This window comes from Trachemys scripta, chromosome 11 (genome assembly GCF_013100865.1).
Source record: "Trachemys scripta elegans isolate TJP31775 chromosome 11, CAS_Tse_1.0, whole genome shotgun sequence".
Lineage (NCBI taxonomy): Eukaryota > Metazoa > Chordata > Testudines > Emydidae > Trachemys > Trachemys scripta.
Genome location: NC_048308.1, coordinates 58,264,563 through 58,283,151, shown reverse-complemented (window position 1 = coordinate 58,283,151; position 18,589 = coordinate 58,264,563). Strand labels below are relative to the sequence as shown.

General features: G+C 41.6%; 1 protein-coding gene across 1 annotated transcript; it reads right to left on the bottom strand.

The window, feature by feature from the left end:
• Positions 1-2,394: 2,394 nt before the first annotated feature.
• On the bottom strand, positions 2,395-17,791 carry CD28 (CD28 molecule). The gene is made up of 4 exons (XM_034786510.1): positions 17,613-17,791; positions 10,100-10,459; positions 9,862-9,974; positions 2,395-6,179 (listed from the first exon to the last, which is right to left on the bottom strand). The coding sequence occupies exons 1-4, from the start codon at positions 17,665-17,667 to the stop codon at positions 6,039-6,041; spliced, it is 669 nt and encodes a 222-aa protein (XP_034642401.1). The 5' UTR covers positions 17,668-17,791; the 3' UTR covers positions 2,395-6,038.
• Positions 17,792-18,589: the final 798 nt, after the last annotated feature.

The window sequence follows — 18,589 nt, the reverse complement described above, 5'->3', positions numbered from 1 at the left end:
TATAACATTGAGGTCAATATGGGAACTTCTACAAGCTGTACGGTTGCAAGTTGTTTGTTTGCGTCCTTGTTTTGGTATTATGGTATCATCCTGAGGCCATATTGTGCTAGGAGCCATACAAACGTAATGCCAGCCCTGCCCAGAAGCATATCCAATGTTGTCCTTGGTTATGAAATGTGCATGAAAAAGCAGCTTGTGTAAGCGTTCCAATCTGTGAGAATGTATCAGTCTGATCCAAAATAGGGGTTTTTTTAGAAACAAAAGGCCAAGTAGGAAAAAGCCACATAATGATATAATAACTAGAAAAACAGCTGTCTTTGAAAACTCTCAGCCACTTCAATGGTCAAATAAAACAAATAAGATTAACTTGATTTCTCCCTCCTCCCCCAGTACTGAGTTATTATTTGTAGGCTTATGAACCCTGGAAGGAGAGCTATGTTTCATCTTTAATTTTAAAAAATGTACAAAGAACTAGTGCCCTGAGCTTGGAATGCATGTAAAAACATGAATGACACCATTAGGCTTTTTTATCCCTCTGATAATGGGTTTACATGAAATTGGCAGCCTCCTAGTACCTCATCAGTTGAGTTGGCCACATCAGACTATCCTTGCGCCCTTCAGGCTGGAATAACAACACACTATAATGTGATGCTCTAACACAAAGTTCTTAACAGTGAAAATCAATCCACTTGCATCCAGATAAGCAGTTTTCAATGTTTCCTTCCCTTTGTAACTCTCAGACTCTAAATAAGGCTTGCAAGTTGCTCTTCTGTATTGCTTTCCAAACTCATTTCTGGTCACTGACAGAGAAGAATAATAGCCCAGTATTGTACTTCCTAACATAGTCTGCTTTCTGGTTATAGTGAGTAACTAACAAAATCACACCTCTGTCAGTGATTCATCTTGAATAAACTTTTTCCAGTAGCGCAGCAAAAAACCTTGCAAAAGTGGAAAGATTTCATCTTTAGCTTTGAAGTAGATTTGTGTGTGTTTCCTCATACTTCCCTTTCTTACTGACATTTGTCAATAACAAACTTGCTACTCACAGGCAGGGCAGCTCCAGCTGCAGGGGCCAATCTCTACAGACTTAACAATTCTGCAGTGATCCAAAACCTATAGTGTGACTGAAAGGTGAACAGATGAAAGGCAACAAGGGAAGCCATGCAGAGTGTGCGGCTGCTGGGGATCAGTAGTTTAGGGAGACTCAAAATCAGAAAGGGTGCAGCATAGCAGAGGGATGGGGAGGGAATGTGAATTTTTCAGACCTAAAACAAATGCATCTCAAACTTCTGCAAGGCTTCAGTCTTCAAAGGCTACCTGGAACCTAAAACTGGAGAGAACTATTAGTCACATGGCTATCTTTGCCACAAAACCAATGACATCTGAGTGGCTTATACAGAAAAACATAAAACGGAACTTTCATTATGCTGGAAAAGGTTAGCAAGTTGGGTGGGCAGTTGAACTACAGAGCTTTGCATAGCAATTAATGAAAGTAAAAGAGCCAGTACATTAAATAGATTAGGCAGAGACTAAATGATTTAGCCAATATGTGAAGACGGTGTTGACAGTCCTAGAAGAAACAACAGAAATTCTGGAGCATCTGTTAATGGTGAAGAATGTCAGGTTCTTGGGATTCAAATGGTTAGCGAAGATCTGGACCTTTTGACTTGGCAATCTAGACAATCTGAAGGTTCAGGGTACCTACGGAGATACCACAAGTCATCTCATCACAATAGTATGATAAAGAGAGAATCCACAGAACAGCAAGAACCAAGAAAGATATTTCACTGATTTCTGATAGGGTTTCCATAGGTGTGTGGGTTGAGGGAGCAGGCAAGGAGCCTTCCTCCCATTCCCTATGTCCACCTATGGGTAGAAATGACAATTTCAGCCCCTGTGTTCATTTAACATTGAAATCCAATTTCCAGAGGGGTGTTCTTGGGGGGAGGGGGAAGAAACTACTGAAATTGCAGTCTAGCTCACTGGCATATGTGATTGAATTTCAACCTCTCTGCAGGGCAGATGACCCTATTCCCACTGCCCTCTTCCCTGGCCTGTTATCCAGTCCTGGGCAGCACAGCAGGGAGCATTCTCTTTTTGCCTGTTCAGGTGACTTGCTGAATGTAGGACCAGTAGAAGCAATGACTGCCCTGGAATCGGTTAGGAGTACATATAAACCAGGAGATACTAGTCCCCATTCACAGAGCCAGTCTGTGGGCTTAACGTGCCCACTTCTCCAGATACAATAGCCCTTTAGTGCCCCCCACATCACCAGTGGTCGATAAAACTGGTATTTCAACCACACAAAATGCATTCTCAACAGCCTGTAATTTATGGCACCACAATACTTTACTATTATGCTGATGTCCTTTTCAACATAACATCAGGGTTCATGCACTTTCCTTCCTGCTCCTCCCCACACATGTACACTTTTGTTGCATCCTCCTTATTTGTGCCCCTTTTTTGGTCACCCACACAAATTAACGTTTGTTTGGAAACGGGCCCATAGCATTCCAGTGTGTAAATATTGAGTATGTGTTCACTTGTTTATCAAATACTTACCGAATATATGAACTACAAAGCACTATGCATTAGAATACTACGCTGCTACTGTCTGTATATGTAAACTGAAACCCAATGAAGTGTTAAGGGAGAGAAAACAAATAATATTAACAATTGCATTAAAAAGTAATACTTGTCTATTACTGTCAGGCCTTACAAAGTATTCAAAGTTTAATTTACAGCGTCTATTTAACAGTTTTAAAAGAAGATTATAAAAGTACAATAAAAACTCTGAGGCATGTGGACACAATGAAATATACACGTTTCTCACGTCTGGAAATGCATATGCAGTTTTAAACCAGAAATTTTTGCCCCTGTGTATTATTGCTTTCTGTACATATTTGTCTGCTATACTTGAGCCAGAGTATAAGACATTCTTTTCACAGTATATTCTAATTGCAGCACTCTGTTAAATTACAGGATGAAGTACTTGGCAGTGACTTGTGGCTCAGAAGGCCAGGAAGAAGATGCAGTCAGTGATTATATGATAATATCCATAAAATTACCATGGAGGACTCACTCATGAGTTCTGCTGCAGGGGAGTAAGGAATCCCCTTATTCCGCTGCATAGGCCACCCAAATTGCTAGGCCCATCCATGTAGGTAGGCAGGGAGTGGTCAGGCTGCGAAGGCAGAGGCAAGGTGTGGCTCCACCCCTCCCAAGGTACCAGCCAGTGCACTGGAGCTAGTTCAGAGAGAGAAAGTAGGCTGCGGCAGCAAAAGGAGTGGCACAGCTCACTTCTCCCATGGCACAAGGAAGAAGCAGGGACCGGACTGTGACTCTCAGCATCTCAGCACAGTTCCTGCCTTGCCTTGCTCCTGGGACAATGGAGTTACGTGCCTCCTGCCATGGATACAATCCAGCCCAGGAAGGGAAGAAGGAAAAGACCCATTGGGTCTTCCTATGCACTCCCTTATTAACACAAAATTTAGGAATTTAGCACAAAATTATTCCTTGGGGTATATTCAAGCACTTAACCCTGTATAGTTTTAAATTAGACAGGATGGAATTAAGTCTGATCAGGAATCTTCTGTCAGAATGATTTTCTGACAGGAAATGCAATTTCTGCAAAAAAAAAATATTTTTTGTAGGAAAATTTCAATTTTGCTGAATTTCTGATTTTTTTCCTTCCCTTTGGAAACCCAAATCAAAATATTTAGATTTGGTTCAACCTAAACTGGAATATTTCTATTTATTAAACAGACCAGAAATGTTTCATTTTGCGTCAGTTCAACATTAAACTGCATTTCCCTGTTTTGCTGCATTGGCTTATGGGACCCAGCGTTTGCCTCCAGCCCCCGACCTCCCCCGCATGGGTTGGACTCCCTGGCCTGACTATATTTCCCATGATGCAACACTGTCTCCTCTCTGACCAAGCTGAGTAGTCTGTCATGTCACATTACTGCTGTTGTATCATGGGAGATATAGTCCAGCCAGGGTGCCTGGTCCATAGTTGAGAACAAGGGCATCAGACTCCTGAACTGAATTCCAATGAGGCAATGTGGCTCTGTAAGGAAATGCAGTTTAATGCTGAACTGATTTAAAACTATGCATTTCCAGTCAGATCAACAAAATTAAATGAAACATTTTCAGTCAGGAATGTCAAAACATTGCATTTCTATTGAAAATGTTGACTTGGACTGTTTCTCCATTTCTGAATCAAATTTTTTTGGAATTTCTGTTCTGTGAAAAAATTTGATATTTCAGTTTTTTTTCCTTCTTATATGGCTGGTGTGTAGCTATAGAGCAACAACTATAATTTTACATTTAGGTGGTTGTCAGGTAATTGGATCAAGAGTGGCGGGGTATATTGCTGTGATGCCTCCTTTGTATTTCTGAATCAGACATTGAGTTGTTATATATTCCATGGTCTGTTCTGGGTGACCACAGTCGCACACTGGAGAGTTTTTAATGTTCCATTTGTGCATCAAGTATCCGCATCTGCCATGGATTGTGTGGAGGTGGCTTAGGGTTGCCCATAAGCTTCGTGGAAGTTCGAAGCCAGGGATCTTTTTGTTCTGGTTCAAGATAAAAACAAATGTAGAATTATCAGAATTTTCGCACGGACAGAAATTCTGTCTTTTGCTCAGCTCTAGAAGGATTGGAGGGAACCGATAAAGGAACCTCTTCTCCTAAGCTTGGGAATAGCTTTTGTGTTGAGCTGACCCTACTGCAGTTTTGGAATCATCATTAAAAGAAACATGCCACATGAAAATCACTGAACGAGTTTTATTCTAGCCCTTGTTTTACTCCTCCATGGAACATACCTAGAGAAAAGTCTATATAAGAACAGAAAGCCCCAGTTAGAGCCTGATCCTTCAAGGTACTGAACATCGCCTGCAAAGTGCTGAGAGTTTTCAGTTCCTCTTGACTGCAATGGGAGTTGAGGTCACTCAGCCTCTCCAATGATAGGGTGTTTAGGAGCAAATTTTCAAATGATCTGATCACTCAACACTGTGACCAGATTTTGAAAAAAGCACCAGACTACATGGACAGATTTTCAGGAGAGCTCAGCAGGCTGTATGCACACTGGGTTCTCAGCGCAGCTAAAAATCTGGCCCCGACTGTGTGTGCTGAGCACTCAAAAATCTGGCCCACTTTTGAAAATCTGCCCTCAATAAGCTCTAATGAGGATTTTCTCACCTGCTTCTCCTATGACTTTGGCCAAGTCCTGGTGTTTCCTTGTTGTAGGCCAACATAATTCAAAAGGATTCTCTTCGTGATGACTGCAGATCTTTCTTCATCCCCTGTTGTTCCAGACCTGCCTTGCAGATTGATTGCTTTCTCACTGTATGAAATTGTTTCATAGGGGGGTCCTCTCCCCCTACACATATTACACAGTTACCAATTTAAGAACTTAAGAATCGCACATTTAATGTATAGTGGATTTTGAGTGTCCTGGATCTGTCATTACAGCCCATCTGTGGAATAATCTAATAGTCCACATGGCTCACTGCTGACTTTTCCCTACAGCTGAAACCCTCTTCTATTCTTTTAAGCATATGTTTGGAACTTGAAACTGGGTTCTCCTCTTTGAAGTGAGAGGGGACAAATTTTTGCATCAACAGTTTGCTTGGTACCATATTTAATGGTAACCAATTAGGGCTGTATTTCAGAGATTTATAATTCTTCAAGTTAAACATACTTCTAACTAGAAATTAATATTCAATATAAGGCAAAAGTGATTGGGAAAGATCGGTAGTTGCAACAGTGAACAATATACCCTGTATTGGATCCAGTGTTATCTTTCCCCCTTACCCACCATCAAACTTGAACATGAGTCGTAGCTAGTTTTCAGCCATCACAGAAAACAACCTACTTTTACACAGCATCAATTAAAGTTTGACCGGTACTTGCTATGATGTCATCAAATATAACAGATATGACAAACTAATGGCAGGCTGTCCTTTCACGTCCAAGTGCACGTGGCAGAGTAAAAGCACACCAGGGGTATTAGCAGCTTGGTAAGCAGATAGTCATGGTTCCCAAGAGCGGTATTCCGTGTGTATCCGAGTTGGTGCGTAGGGTTGGTAATGCTTGTTCTTTGGGCCAGGAGGATGGCGTGGCGTCATGTTCATGTAGTCACTCGTCAAGATTCTGTTCTTCTTGTTTTTCCACTACAGGGGGAAGTATGAAAACATTTCTGCAATTAGATTTTCCTCCATAGGCTAAATAATTTTTAAAAAGTCTTTGGGCATGGAGTCCAGAGTGTTTCTTAAAGCTGGGCTCATAATGAATAAAGGACTTGATTCGTTTTTCCTCCTTTCCAATTAATAAATTGTCCAAGCAGGTCATGCTATTATCAGACATATTCACCACTTAGAATTATTCCCCAAGGCTTTTTCAGGAAAGCACTGAAGCAAGTGTTTAAAGTTAAATAAATTAATCTAAAAACCAGCATGAGTAGTCAGATAAAATGTTCTGTGAAATTTGCCCTCCTCGCCTGTCAGTGGCCCAGCAGCCCACCTGCAGAGAAAGCTATAGTATTAGAGAGTTCTCCTGGTAGTGAATGCTGTAAACTAAGATTGTGTTCTAACTTCTCTTCTAACCACCTTCTTAGCTGGAGGAATGACTCAGCAGAAGTAAAGCAAGTGCAGTCAGCAAGGGGCTTTCCTAGCTTCTAACTAGAATTTTTTTTTAAAAAAATAGCTAATGTCAACAAAATAAGAGTGGCAGAAAACGCCTCCTGCCTGTATGTAACTGTGCAGACCTGTCCTCCCTCTCCCAAACAATCTGCAGTCTGCTGGTTGAGGGGTGAAGGAAGCAGAGATGAGGTTATTCGCATCTATCTGGCCCTGAGCACTGTACCTCACACTCACTAATGGACTTTTGCCTCACAGTAATCCTGTGCAGTAGGAAAGCACTATCCCCATTTTGCAGATAGCAAACTGAGGCACAGGGTAGATTACGTGACTTGCCTGAAGTCAGAGAGGAAGTCTGTGGCTGAGCAAGCAACTGAACCCATGGCTTCTGCAGTCTAGCTCCGTGTCCTATCCTCTAGACCATTATTCCTACCTAAATTAATCTCTTGTGAATTAGTGACTGTGCAGTGGCCTCCCCTCTGTCACAATTCTATGGTTGTAACTTGCTAAAAACATCTTTTTGCTGAAATTTCTTGCATTTGAAATATTTTCAACAGCTTGAGCAAAGTCTGTATTTTTTACTTGAGTAAGGACAAAAGTATAATTTTTCCAAAACACTTGTGAATCTTCTTGTGTGTGCATGCATGTGCCCACACACGCAAACACAATTCAGTCTGCTCAGGTTTCCAAATGGCTAGTCCTCGCTGAAGGCCAGTCTACAGAACAATTTGCCTGAAAAGCATGTAAAGTGTGTAGGTATGCCTATTTATATATACATATATGAGAGAGGCCTTAAATCTGGAGTCATAAGCATCTCAACTGGCAGTAAATGTCAGTTCTATGGAATAACATACATGAAGGTTAGTTACATATTTTATGCTGGTATTTCACCGTGGAGTTCCACAGTTGTGTCCTTTGGACTCTGCAGTAATTGAAGTGCACAGGGAAGGCAGTAGGAAGATTGGAGTTTGAGTTCTAATCTTTTTTTTTTTTTTAAACCCACTCTTATAAATATAATGTTAGGAGATTATTTTCACCTCTTTGAAGTGAAGAAATGTTAAATTTCAAATAGTGACAGGCCCAGATGGAATATTTTGGATTACTGCTTTACTGCTACATAATATTTTAGAATACAGTGAGTGCAATTCTACCCTCAGATATGCATGTGTTAATCTGATTGGTCTGGATGAGAGTTGTATAGATATCCCTGGAGGTGCAAAATTGTGTTAGCTATGTGCCACAGCGGGGAGTTAAGGTTACTATAACAACTTTAATATTTTCTGACTTTAAAATGGTGACCAAGTTTCATTCAAATTTGCAAAAGCAAATTATATTACTTATAAACTATGCAGTGTGTATATAAATGATTAGATACATACGTGTATGCTTGTACATGTATGTAGTCTATAACATAGATATATACATCTGTGTGTGGATAGACAAATGTACAATTTTAAAATCACCTAGCTAAGTCCGAGTTATTTTTGGCTTATAGAAATATTTAACTAGCATGAATAAATGCCTCACTGTACAAAGTTGAAGGTGTAGGACTGATGGTTTTGGAGAGCAAAGAACTTTTTCTTAACAGAGGTCAAAAACTGTGTAAGAACAAAGTTTCAGCTAGGCCAAACCCTAATTCATTCTATCATTGTGGACAGCTTTTTTGTACCCATAATCTTTATTAGCCAGCTCTATTTACATCCAACAGCATTGTAAGTATGTCAGCACTCCGACTACATGTTATTCAGAGGATACCAGCAGCAGGTAAAAATGGATGAAGCCAGCACAACACAGAATCAGAATGCTACACTGCCATTCTCCGTAGGAGTGCATGTCATCTTAGTAAGAATCTGTATCTGAGACGTAAGAGCGAGAAAATCCAAACAATAGAGAGAAAATTATTCAGACTCGAAATTATGGATCTGAAATGATAGTATTTCATCAAGGCATAGATGCTGCATAGCAATTTCACCTATTAGTTGTACCATTTAAGCTTTCCTATGACAAAATCAGAGTAAATCTCTTCAATCGGGGTGGGGGAGAAGAGAGAATTCGCTGGTTTTAAATTTTTTAATGGCAATGCCTGATCCAGCTTGCATATCATTGCAATGAACTTTGTGCCTCTGTGTGACAATGATGATGCAATTTAGAGACCTTGACTGGCAATGGGACTGGGTTTCTGTACTCAAATGTAGGGCTTAATCTAAAGGAGAGGTCAGGGAATTGCAGCCAGATTATCTTGTAATTAGTTGAAAATATAGATTTAAAAAGAGAGAGACTGGAAGGAGGAGAGTTCCCCTATATATCCACTATTCAAGCCTGCACATGAGTTAAATATTCTAGCTGTACTCTGTACAATATGGGGATCATACCCCCACACACACATCCATGCACAGAAGAGGAAGTCTGCTGCCTCCACATCTGCATCTCCTTTCTCCCAGGCCCTGCAGATCTGCGTATCCAATCAGGCAGAAGAGGATGGAGCCAGGGTGTGTCAGGGGTCCCCCTTTTGCTCCATAGTTATTTGTAAAGAAAAGATTCTGAGACTGCGTTATCTTTCCTATGCTGCCCACTCCATGGTGGAGATTCCTCCTGTTTTAGAACAACTTACAGCAAGGGTAGTGGCCAGAGGGAGTCCAGTGGAGTCAGACCACCAGGGAAGGTGGGGAAGAGGGAGAGTTGCTGCGGAGGCAAAATGAAGCCCTATGGAAGGGCTTGGCTAACTGCTGAGCCAGAGGACCTGTGCATATTGTAGGTGAGCTCCATGGTCTGTCACATCCTTCTAGAGAATAATCTAGGAAGTAGTTTACAAGGGGCTTCTTGCTGTTTTCCTGCCTCTGCCCCCTCTCCTGTTGGTTTTATTATGAGAGGGGACAGTCCAACCCAGTGTACTAGGGGCGGACAGTGAGAGAGCCTGGAGTCCTGACACAGTCAGATCTCCTACTAAAGCCCCAGTGAGAGTCCTGCCAGGGTTAGGACTCTGGTATGGAGCCTTGACTCCCTACCTGGTTACTGATGTGAGTGCAACAGGCAGACAGCTTTTGTTTCCTGTGAATGGATGAGCATCAGCAACCAGAGTGAAGAACCATTGCTGTTCTTAAACTGGAGATGGCAATAACTATGGAAGGTGACTGTATAAGCCGGGCAAAAGCTGGTGGGTGGAAGGGTGGGGGTGTACCTGAGTCACATAAAGCAAGGAAAAAAACTCATTTCTTACCCAGCAGATAACAAACACCACAGTTATTAGCACACTGTAGAAAGCCAGAAATCCAAGAGTCACCATCAGAGCCCAAAGGGATGATTGAAATGGTGGTGGTTGGCGGACCATCTCTTAAAGAAATAGAATAGAAAAAACGTCAGATAACATAAAAGCCATAACTTTAATTTCCATTTATTGACTCCTTGCTCCAACACTCTTCTGTAAATTCTATGGCCATCAGAGGAAAATGTCGTACCTTTCACATGAATGACAGTCCCATTGCTCTTGTCGTTGGAGATGTAAGGAGGTGGAAACATGACCTCAATTTTGCAGAAGTAAATATCTGTTTGGTCAGTATTCAGCTTCCAAAGACTGAAATTCACTTCCTTTTTATGGCTATCAACTGCAACAAGGCAGTTGAAATCTTTATTTGAATGATTGTTATGGAAGGAACCATTCCAGGAAACAGAGCAGACTTCAACTGCTCTGTCTGCTCCTTTATTCAGTGATGCTCTGAATTCATTCCCAGTTCCATTATAGGCATATTTGCAAGCCAAGGTAGCATTTTCATCAGATGCCGTGATTCGAGGTGGCTGTTCCACTAAAATCTTGTTTTCTGGGAGGGAGGATGGAAAAAAACACTTATTTATAAAATACGTTATATGATTTTTTAAAAAATCACGTCCTGCTGATGCAATTGCTCAAAATACCGGTACCCACAGAGACTGTGTATCTACCAGTGTGATCAAGGGTGTGTTCATTCTAAAGTGGATTGCAAATGTGACATTTAATACTGAAACTCTAACTTCTGTTCCAGTTGTAGACACACCAGTGTATTCATTCCTTCGCATCGAGTGTCCTAGTGACGCCACTAAGTTGAAATATGTATTTAATATCTAGCTTACCAATCAACAAAAAAAGAGGACCACCGTTATACATGTGCCTTCTGTTCCAAGAACAACCTTATTAAAAGGCAAATAGCTTGATGGTGTAACTGACCCAGTTGGGCCATCACTGGAATTTGACCCTAATGCCTTTAGCATGGCATGAGCCTCTACAACTTGAGCTAAAAGAAATTCCTCTAGCTAGCTGCTGTCGTAACTTCTTAACCTCTTATGTGGACCAGCCATAAGATAGTGACAAAGACTTAAATCTATGGCATTTGTCATACTAATGGCCCGAAGATACACTTCCTACAAAGGCAGAATCCTACTTGATCTGATTAGCCTGATACATAAGAACGATGTGTTTTCTGTCCCCCAGGTCACTGGGGTCTCTCTGTACTACCAGATGCCAAAAGAAGTTGAATCGCTGAAATGAACTGCATAGAAGGCTGCTTATTTAAGGGGAGTAGTCTTTCCCAAGTGAGACCTTACACTCCTTTGGAGAGCAGAGAAAAGAAGTGAGAGGGGGAACGACTCTCCCCAAGAGCAAAACCTTCACAACAGTGCAGGTGTGTGAACACACAAGTCTTTGTGCAGATCTTTTACACGAGGCCTTTGTGGGCTCTATCTGGCTGAGTGATGGGCACAGTCATAGGGGATGCTGAGGGGGAAACTGTTTCTGCCTCAGTTTATGTCCCCCTCCAATTTTCTGCTTCAAAACCTGCTATCCTTCTCCTCAACCTCTAAAAAGGGCTATGGAATAAATGGGGTGGGGCAACAGTCCTAGCTAAGCTAGTGGGAGTCTAGAAGACCTTATCCCCACTCCTCAGATGACTGACTGGAAGAACAGAAGTGGGTGGAGCACCAGTGGCTTAGCAGAAGAAGGGGTTCAGAAACTGCTCTCAGGAACTCTCTGCTCACTGGCCTAACAGCAATTGGAAAGGATATGGGGAGCAGCCGGAGATGGGGAGGAAGCATTGGGGGAGATATACTGGCACTAGAAAAGGTTCAGAAAAGGGCAACTAAAATGATTAAGGGTTTGGAACGGGTCCCATATGAGGAGAGATTAAAGAGGCTAGGACTCTTCAGCTTGGAAAAGAGGAGACTAAGGGGGGATATGATAGAGGTATATAAAATCATGAGTGATGTGGAGAAAGTGGATAAGGAAAAGTTATTTACTTATTCCCATAATACAAGAACTAGGGATCATCAAATGAAATTAATAGGCAGCAGGTTTAAAACAAATAAAAGGAAGTTCTTCTTCATGCAGCGCACAGTCAACTTGTGGAACTCCTTACCTCAGGAGGTTGTGAAGGCTAGGACTATAACAGCGTTTAAAAGAGAACTGGATAAATTCATGGAGGTTAAGTCCATTAATGGCTATTAGCCAGGACGGGTAAGGAATGGTGTCCCTAGCCTCTGTCTGTCAGAGGGTGGAGATGGATGGCAGGAGAGTGATCACTTGATCATTGCCTGTTAGGTTCACTCCCTCTGGGGCACCTGGCATTGGCCACTGTCGGTAGACAGAATACTGGGCTAGATGGACCTTTGGTCTGACCTGGTACAGCCTTTCTTATGTTCTTATGAGGGGTAGAGTAAACATGGGGGACTTGGACGGAGGGAAACACATGCAGAGGAATCTAGGAAAGGAAAGGGCATGTTGGCCAGTAACGGATCTGGGCGGGCAACAGAGACAACCCACCAACTGGAGTCTTGAATATATGTAAGATGGAGGCATCCCTACAGCCAGCATTAGTTCTTTGATTGCCAGCTTAACTCACTACTGCAGAAGCTAGTCACTCTCCAACTGTTTGCTAGCCTCTGGTTCTTTGTGTTCTCTGAGGAAGAAGAAAGAGAGCAGGCATTGCATAGTGGCTTTGCAGTGCCCTCTCTCTAGCAAGAGAAGAATGCAAGGGAGAAGAAGATTCCAGTCATTTCTCCTGGGGCCCCTTGCTGCAGCTTGACTAGCACCGTGCGTACTAGTGCGTGGGAGACAAACTTGTACATATTGCTGCAAACTTTGCCTACTTTCCTGTGTCTGCAAAACCCAGGAGGCCCTGCCCCAAGGAGAGCGAGAAACTAACTCAGAGTAGGGAGTCCCCGTAGGCTGGCAGAAACTGGTCCAGATTTTGGATTCCGTCCCATTGTCCCAAGACATCTGAGAGCACTATTTGGCTGTCTAAGGCTTTGTCTCCACCAGGGGAAAAAAATGTTTGGTTCATTTGCCTGCTTTTGAAATGTGTTAGCTAATCCATTTTAATTAAGTGCTGTTTGAAAATGTTTTAGCATTGACTGTAGCCTGGGTTTAACACCTTTTCCAAACATGGTAGCCGGATGTGGATCAACCTAGCAAGAAAATCAATACATGACCTGGGCTGGAGTGTGCAAGACACTAGCAGAATTGTTTTATATTTATCACATTTGGGGCCCACGAGTCCTACCGGGAGTGAGTGTTGCCTAGTTTTTAGATAACTGGAGAACGAGGAGTTGTGGGTAACATGTTCTTATTGGGAGTAGAATTGCAGTAGTGCCTAGAGGCTAGGGTCTCGTCTTGCTCCGTGCTGTACGCATGCATAACAAAGAGCTGCTCCCTGCCCCAGCGAGCTCCCCATCTAAGTGTCCTTGATCAGAAACTTCCAAAAACATTAGCCGATTAGAGAAACGCCTGCAACGCTGTCACAAACACTTATGAAGAAAAACCAGATCCTTTTGGCCAGCCCTGCTTAGGGGCAAAAGGAACCCTCTGAAGTGTCATCACAGTGGCAAGCCCCTCAAGGCATTGTTTAGATTCTTTTAGGGAGCCCAATAACCTTCCACGGTGCTTTGCTGCCATAGGCTGGTTTCTAATCTCAGATGTGCGGTATGTAGCACCAAGTATCTTAAACTCCCCTATTCAACTGCAGTATCGGATCATTTTTGCACCCACAGCCATGTGTTGCTGACAATATGAGATTAAAATCTATTGGCCTTTCTACCCAAAATTATTTCCTGCTTTCTTGGCCATGCCGCCAAATCTGTGAGCCCTCCAATGCTGATTAGATGTTAGCATAGGTTCTTGTTCTTCGGTAGCCAAGCATATGGAATACAAGATGCCTTAATAGCATGAGCAAAGTGTATTTCATGGGTCAGTGGATGAAGACTGTTTACAGATGTTTTGTTCAAGCTGAGAACCAGGCTTAGCATTGTCAGGTGGCTCCACTCTATTAAATCACACCACCACCTAAACAGATTGAGCGGTTTTGTTTTTCATTATGTGGAACAAATTATTCCTCGTGAAAGCTATGTGCATGGATGGTGGCATAATGGAAGCAAGCATTGTGTGACCTCAGCATGCAGCTCTACCAAAGAACCCACGTCCCGGCCTCCAGCAAGGCCTCTTATCCCTCTCTCGTGGTTCTGTCTGTTGGAGAAAATCAGTCATACCAAAATGTATATTCGGTCCACAAGAGAATAAGAGTAGCGCATCAAGCTCCTGTGTCACCTGTGACCAGAACAGGATTGTAATAAATCCTCAACAGGAGCTGAATCTGGGCGAGTAAATAGAATTTGAACCTAGGCCTCTAAGAGGCTGGTGTCCTAACACACTGCACAAGCCTAGTTCAAGTTTATCTTGCATTCATGAAAACACTTTTCTTGTAAATGTCACTTGGGCTTTGTTAAAATGGTAAAACATTGAAACATTTAGTAGGTGTTTCCATTTGTGAATTGTTTCCCATAAGTAGGGCGATGAGTGCTATTTCCAAAGGCTATGTTCCGTTGTAAGTTCTACATAATAATAAACATCTATGACTGCACCTGGCCTGACCCAGCCCAGAAAACAATAGTTATGCAAAATCACTATCTACAATTTCATAAAAGTCTTGAAGTCTGGTGTGGAACCATTCTCTGTAGCAAATTAAGCACATGCATAAGCGTTTGCAGGATCGGGCCTTCGGTTTTATAAGCAACTGTTGCACTGTGTAAGATCCCTTGTCATAAAACATTTCACACCACATTCTTCATATTACATTTATATTATAATAGAATTTAGGACTTTTCATCACGAAAAAATCTTAACAATACTTATTAACTGTAAAACACTGACATTCTGATCTCATACACCTTACGCAAGTAAAACTCCATTGAAGTCATTGTGACCCAGGAAGAGAACCAGAGAAAACATAAAAGTAAGGAAGAATAATTGTTTTTCCAAAATTTTCCATGCATAGCCAGCAAGTGATTAAAAACATCCTACGCTTGATTGGTAGACCAGAGAAGCAAATAATTTTATTCCCTCTTTTCCCCCATACAATACAGATATTGAAAATAATAGTTGTTTTGCCTTTGTTAGGAATATGGGATGAGGTTTTGAACAGCTAATCTGTTGTTCTGCATAAACATAATAGAGAAAAAACCCATTTGAAAGCCTTGGGAAGCCGAAGAAGTGGGCAGTAGAACCACAAAAGCTTATGCTCTAATAAATTTGTTAGTCTCTAAGGTGCCACAAGTACTCCTGTTCTTTTTGGGAAGGGAGGAAACTGAAGAGGGCTAAAAAAAACCTATAAACAGAAACATACACAGATATGGTACCAAAAAAAGCAATTCTGACTTAAGGCTACCAATTTGTGCTGTTCAGCTACTTCCAGTCTTATGCTTAGACAGGTTTTTTCTCTGTTACCCTTTTTTTTTAATTGGCTAATTCAACCAGCTGTCTGTGATATGCAGCTTCCCCTGAAATGAAACAGCCTACTCTGATCCCCTTCTCGTGATCATGAGCCACTCGTGCCCTTGCTAATCTCCCCTTCCTTACATTAAGTACTGTATGGAGAAAGGTAATAAATGCCGGAGATACTCTACTGCTTTAGTTAAACGCAATTTCTTAATTTGCAGGGCCCAGGTGTCTGTTTAACTTGTTCGAAGAAGAGGAAATGTATTGATGTCATCCTAGTGTCTGGTAAACCACTGCTCACCGTGCATACACACCAGAGATCATTCTATGTACTAGTAACCTGGGTGGGTTCCAGGTCAGTTTTTAACCCATAAAAACCATGAGCCAGCAGATTTCCTGTAGTACAAGGGTGGGGAGAACCCAGCTGTATTGGTTATGAAACACACACTGCAGACAGAATAATCTAGCTGCCTCTTAGATTACAGTAAAATAATTACTCAGCCAGAAAGACAAGTAAGAAAAAAGTACCTTTTTGACAACACTAATGCAAAGATTGTGGTTCAGGTCAACATACAGTGTTCTCTGAGATAGTGTTATAATACGAGAATAATGGGACAGTCTTGTTGGCCTTAGTCAGGCAATGTTCTCATTGACTTTAACGGCCATTTGGATTATTATTAAGGACTGCAGCATTTGGCTCAACAATAATAATGTCCCTTTATTAAGCATCTCTGATCTGAGGATCTAAATGTAAATACAAGGTGGATAAGAACCCTATGGCAAATGCTCATTTAAGCTCTCATCCTGCAAGTTCATATACATGTGCTTAACTTTACACATTTGAGTAGTCCCACTGAAACCAATGGGACTGCTCAAGTGTTTAAAGTTAAGCAAGCATGCAAGTGTCTGTAGGATCCGGACCACCGACAGGGTGTCGGAGTATCATTAATATATACTGCAGTTCAAAGGGTTTGCTTAAAGCTGCTGGCACCTCATTGATTATTTCCCCCTCTCCTCCTCCCTCCCCCCCCCCCCCACTGTTCACCTACTCCTGCTGCTTATCCCCACTCCTAGAATAATAATCATCTGTTTGTGACAACCCCATTGCCTGCTGTGGAAATAATTATGATGTTACAAACAGAGAATTATAACTTCAGGAGAGGAATAAGGAGCAGAAGCTGATGGATTCTGAAGCAATATCGATCTTGATTTCATGCAAATTACAATTCCTTAACCAGGGAAAAGAATTGCAGAAAAATGTAAGAACTGTTTCTAACTCCTTTTTTTCTAATTCTTCTGTCAGGCAACGGCAGCAATGTAAGAATGGTCTACATGTGACTAGTTCTGTTAGGGGGACAGGTTTCTGTTCATCTCTTTTCCTGTAAATATACAAATGCTGACATTTAGAGAAGAGCTGACAACATGAATTCACAGGCCAACAATTTCAGCAGTACTTTGACTTGAGATTATCCTAGCAAAAACGATCATCCCCTGCCTTGCTTTGCATTCTAATGTGTCCCCTTGAAAGATGTGGCAATTATGAAGCTACTAAAACTGCATAGGAGAGGTGATAACAAGACATAGAGTAAGCTAAGAAAGAACAACTGAAGATTTAAAATATTCAGTAACATTTTAAGCTTCCAAATAGACATGTTTTTGTTTTCAGAGGGAAATTGATTATTCAGTAGGTAGCAATAGATTATTTTTTTTAAAAAAAAAACAACCATCAACAACCCATTGATTGTCCTAAAAAAACAAACCCTCTATTTTTATCCATTTTACATATTTGTTAATTCTCACTAAGTATACTTAGGGCTAAGTCCTGCAGCCCTTTATACAGGGTGAACTTTCAATAGAATATAGGGCTGCACATTGGAAACTCTGGAGGTTACAGAAATATATACACTGAGAGAAGTGGAGTCATCAAAACAGTTTAGATCTAAAATAAAGAGAACCCACCAAGGTAGCAGTGGTATGTTCAAAACTATGATCTAGTATGATAGTAGCATGATATATGCCAGGGAACAAATCCTGACTCCAAAACATACCTAAAGAGAAGTCAAATAAAAAAGCGCTTAGGCTCCAATTTGGAGAAGATTGTGATTAAAAAAACAAAACAAAACAAAACAAAATCCATTTTATCAGCCTTCAGTAACTAGTCACCTACATCGAAATACATTCTCCTGCATCTTAATGATGGTCCAGAAAAGTAAATAGAAAGGATCAAAATGGTTTACCTGTTAGTTCAGCAGCTTGAATGAAGCTGAGAGCAGCGAGTATCCAGAATATCATGATGATAATGGTGGGCTGCAAATGTAGATGCCACCCCCACAAAGAAATCTGAAGACTGAACCACAAGCCAACCTGGTGGGGCTAGACTGTTCAGTCAGTCACACATTCTCTCTCTCCTCTCCTTTCCCCCTCAGGAGCACTTGATCTACATACTGACTGAAACCACTGTGATGGCAACATTTCAAACCGGAAGTTAAGTTGTTTGATGACTTCAGCTTTTTATCTTTAGGAAGTCTTGTCTCTGTTGCTTAAAAGAAAAGTTTGTCCTTGGTAAAACTCTATTATGCTAAAGGAAATGAAAGCCCACCTTCCAACATTCAATAGCATGCCCCTTTTGGCTAGCCAGTGTTTGGATGGGCACTTGTAGATCGGATTCTGTTATGAGCAGAACTGGATGAAACAAGTCAGGTATATACACTTTGATGCAATCCTGTTTATTTATAAAGACTGTACCCAAAGTCCCGTCTCCCTGAACATAGTCGATTAAAACAAACAGCAGGTCATTCCCTTGCTTACTATTTCCAAGTCTGTCCCTCCAGTCAGTTGTGTGCCAAGAAGCTCTGTCTCTCTGCCCCCTTCAAGGCCACAGTAACAACTTGCTGGATTCCTGCCTCTAATGCACACAGCTTGCCAACAATGCCCTCACATCTGGGTTTGCAACCAGTTTAAAAGGAACCCTCTTACAGCTGAGCCTGGCTCAGGCTTTGCTAGATGACCCTGTGCCTATGGTAGTAGCCTACTATTGTTTCCAGCTATCATGCCATAAAGGAATATTTAACTGCTCCTTCCATTTAATCTGAAGTAAGGGTCTGTGATTGTCTAATAGATCAAAGACCTGCTTGGTGGCAGCCATTAATACCCTCCAGCATAATAGTAGCATGGTCAGGCTGCTTGAGATCTTTAATATTAAACTATTTCCTGC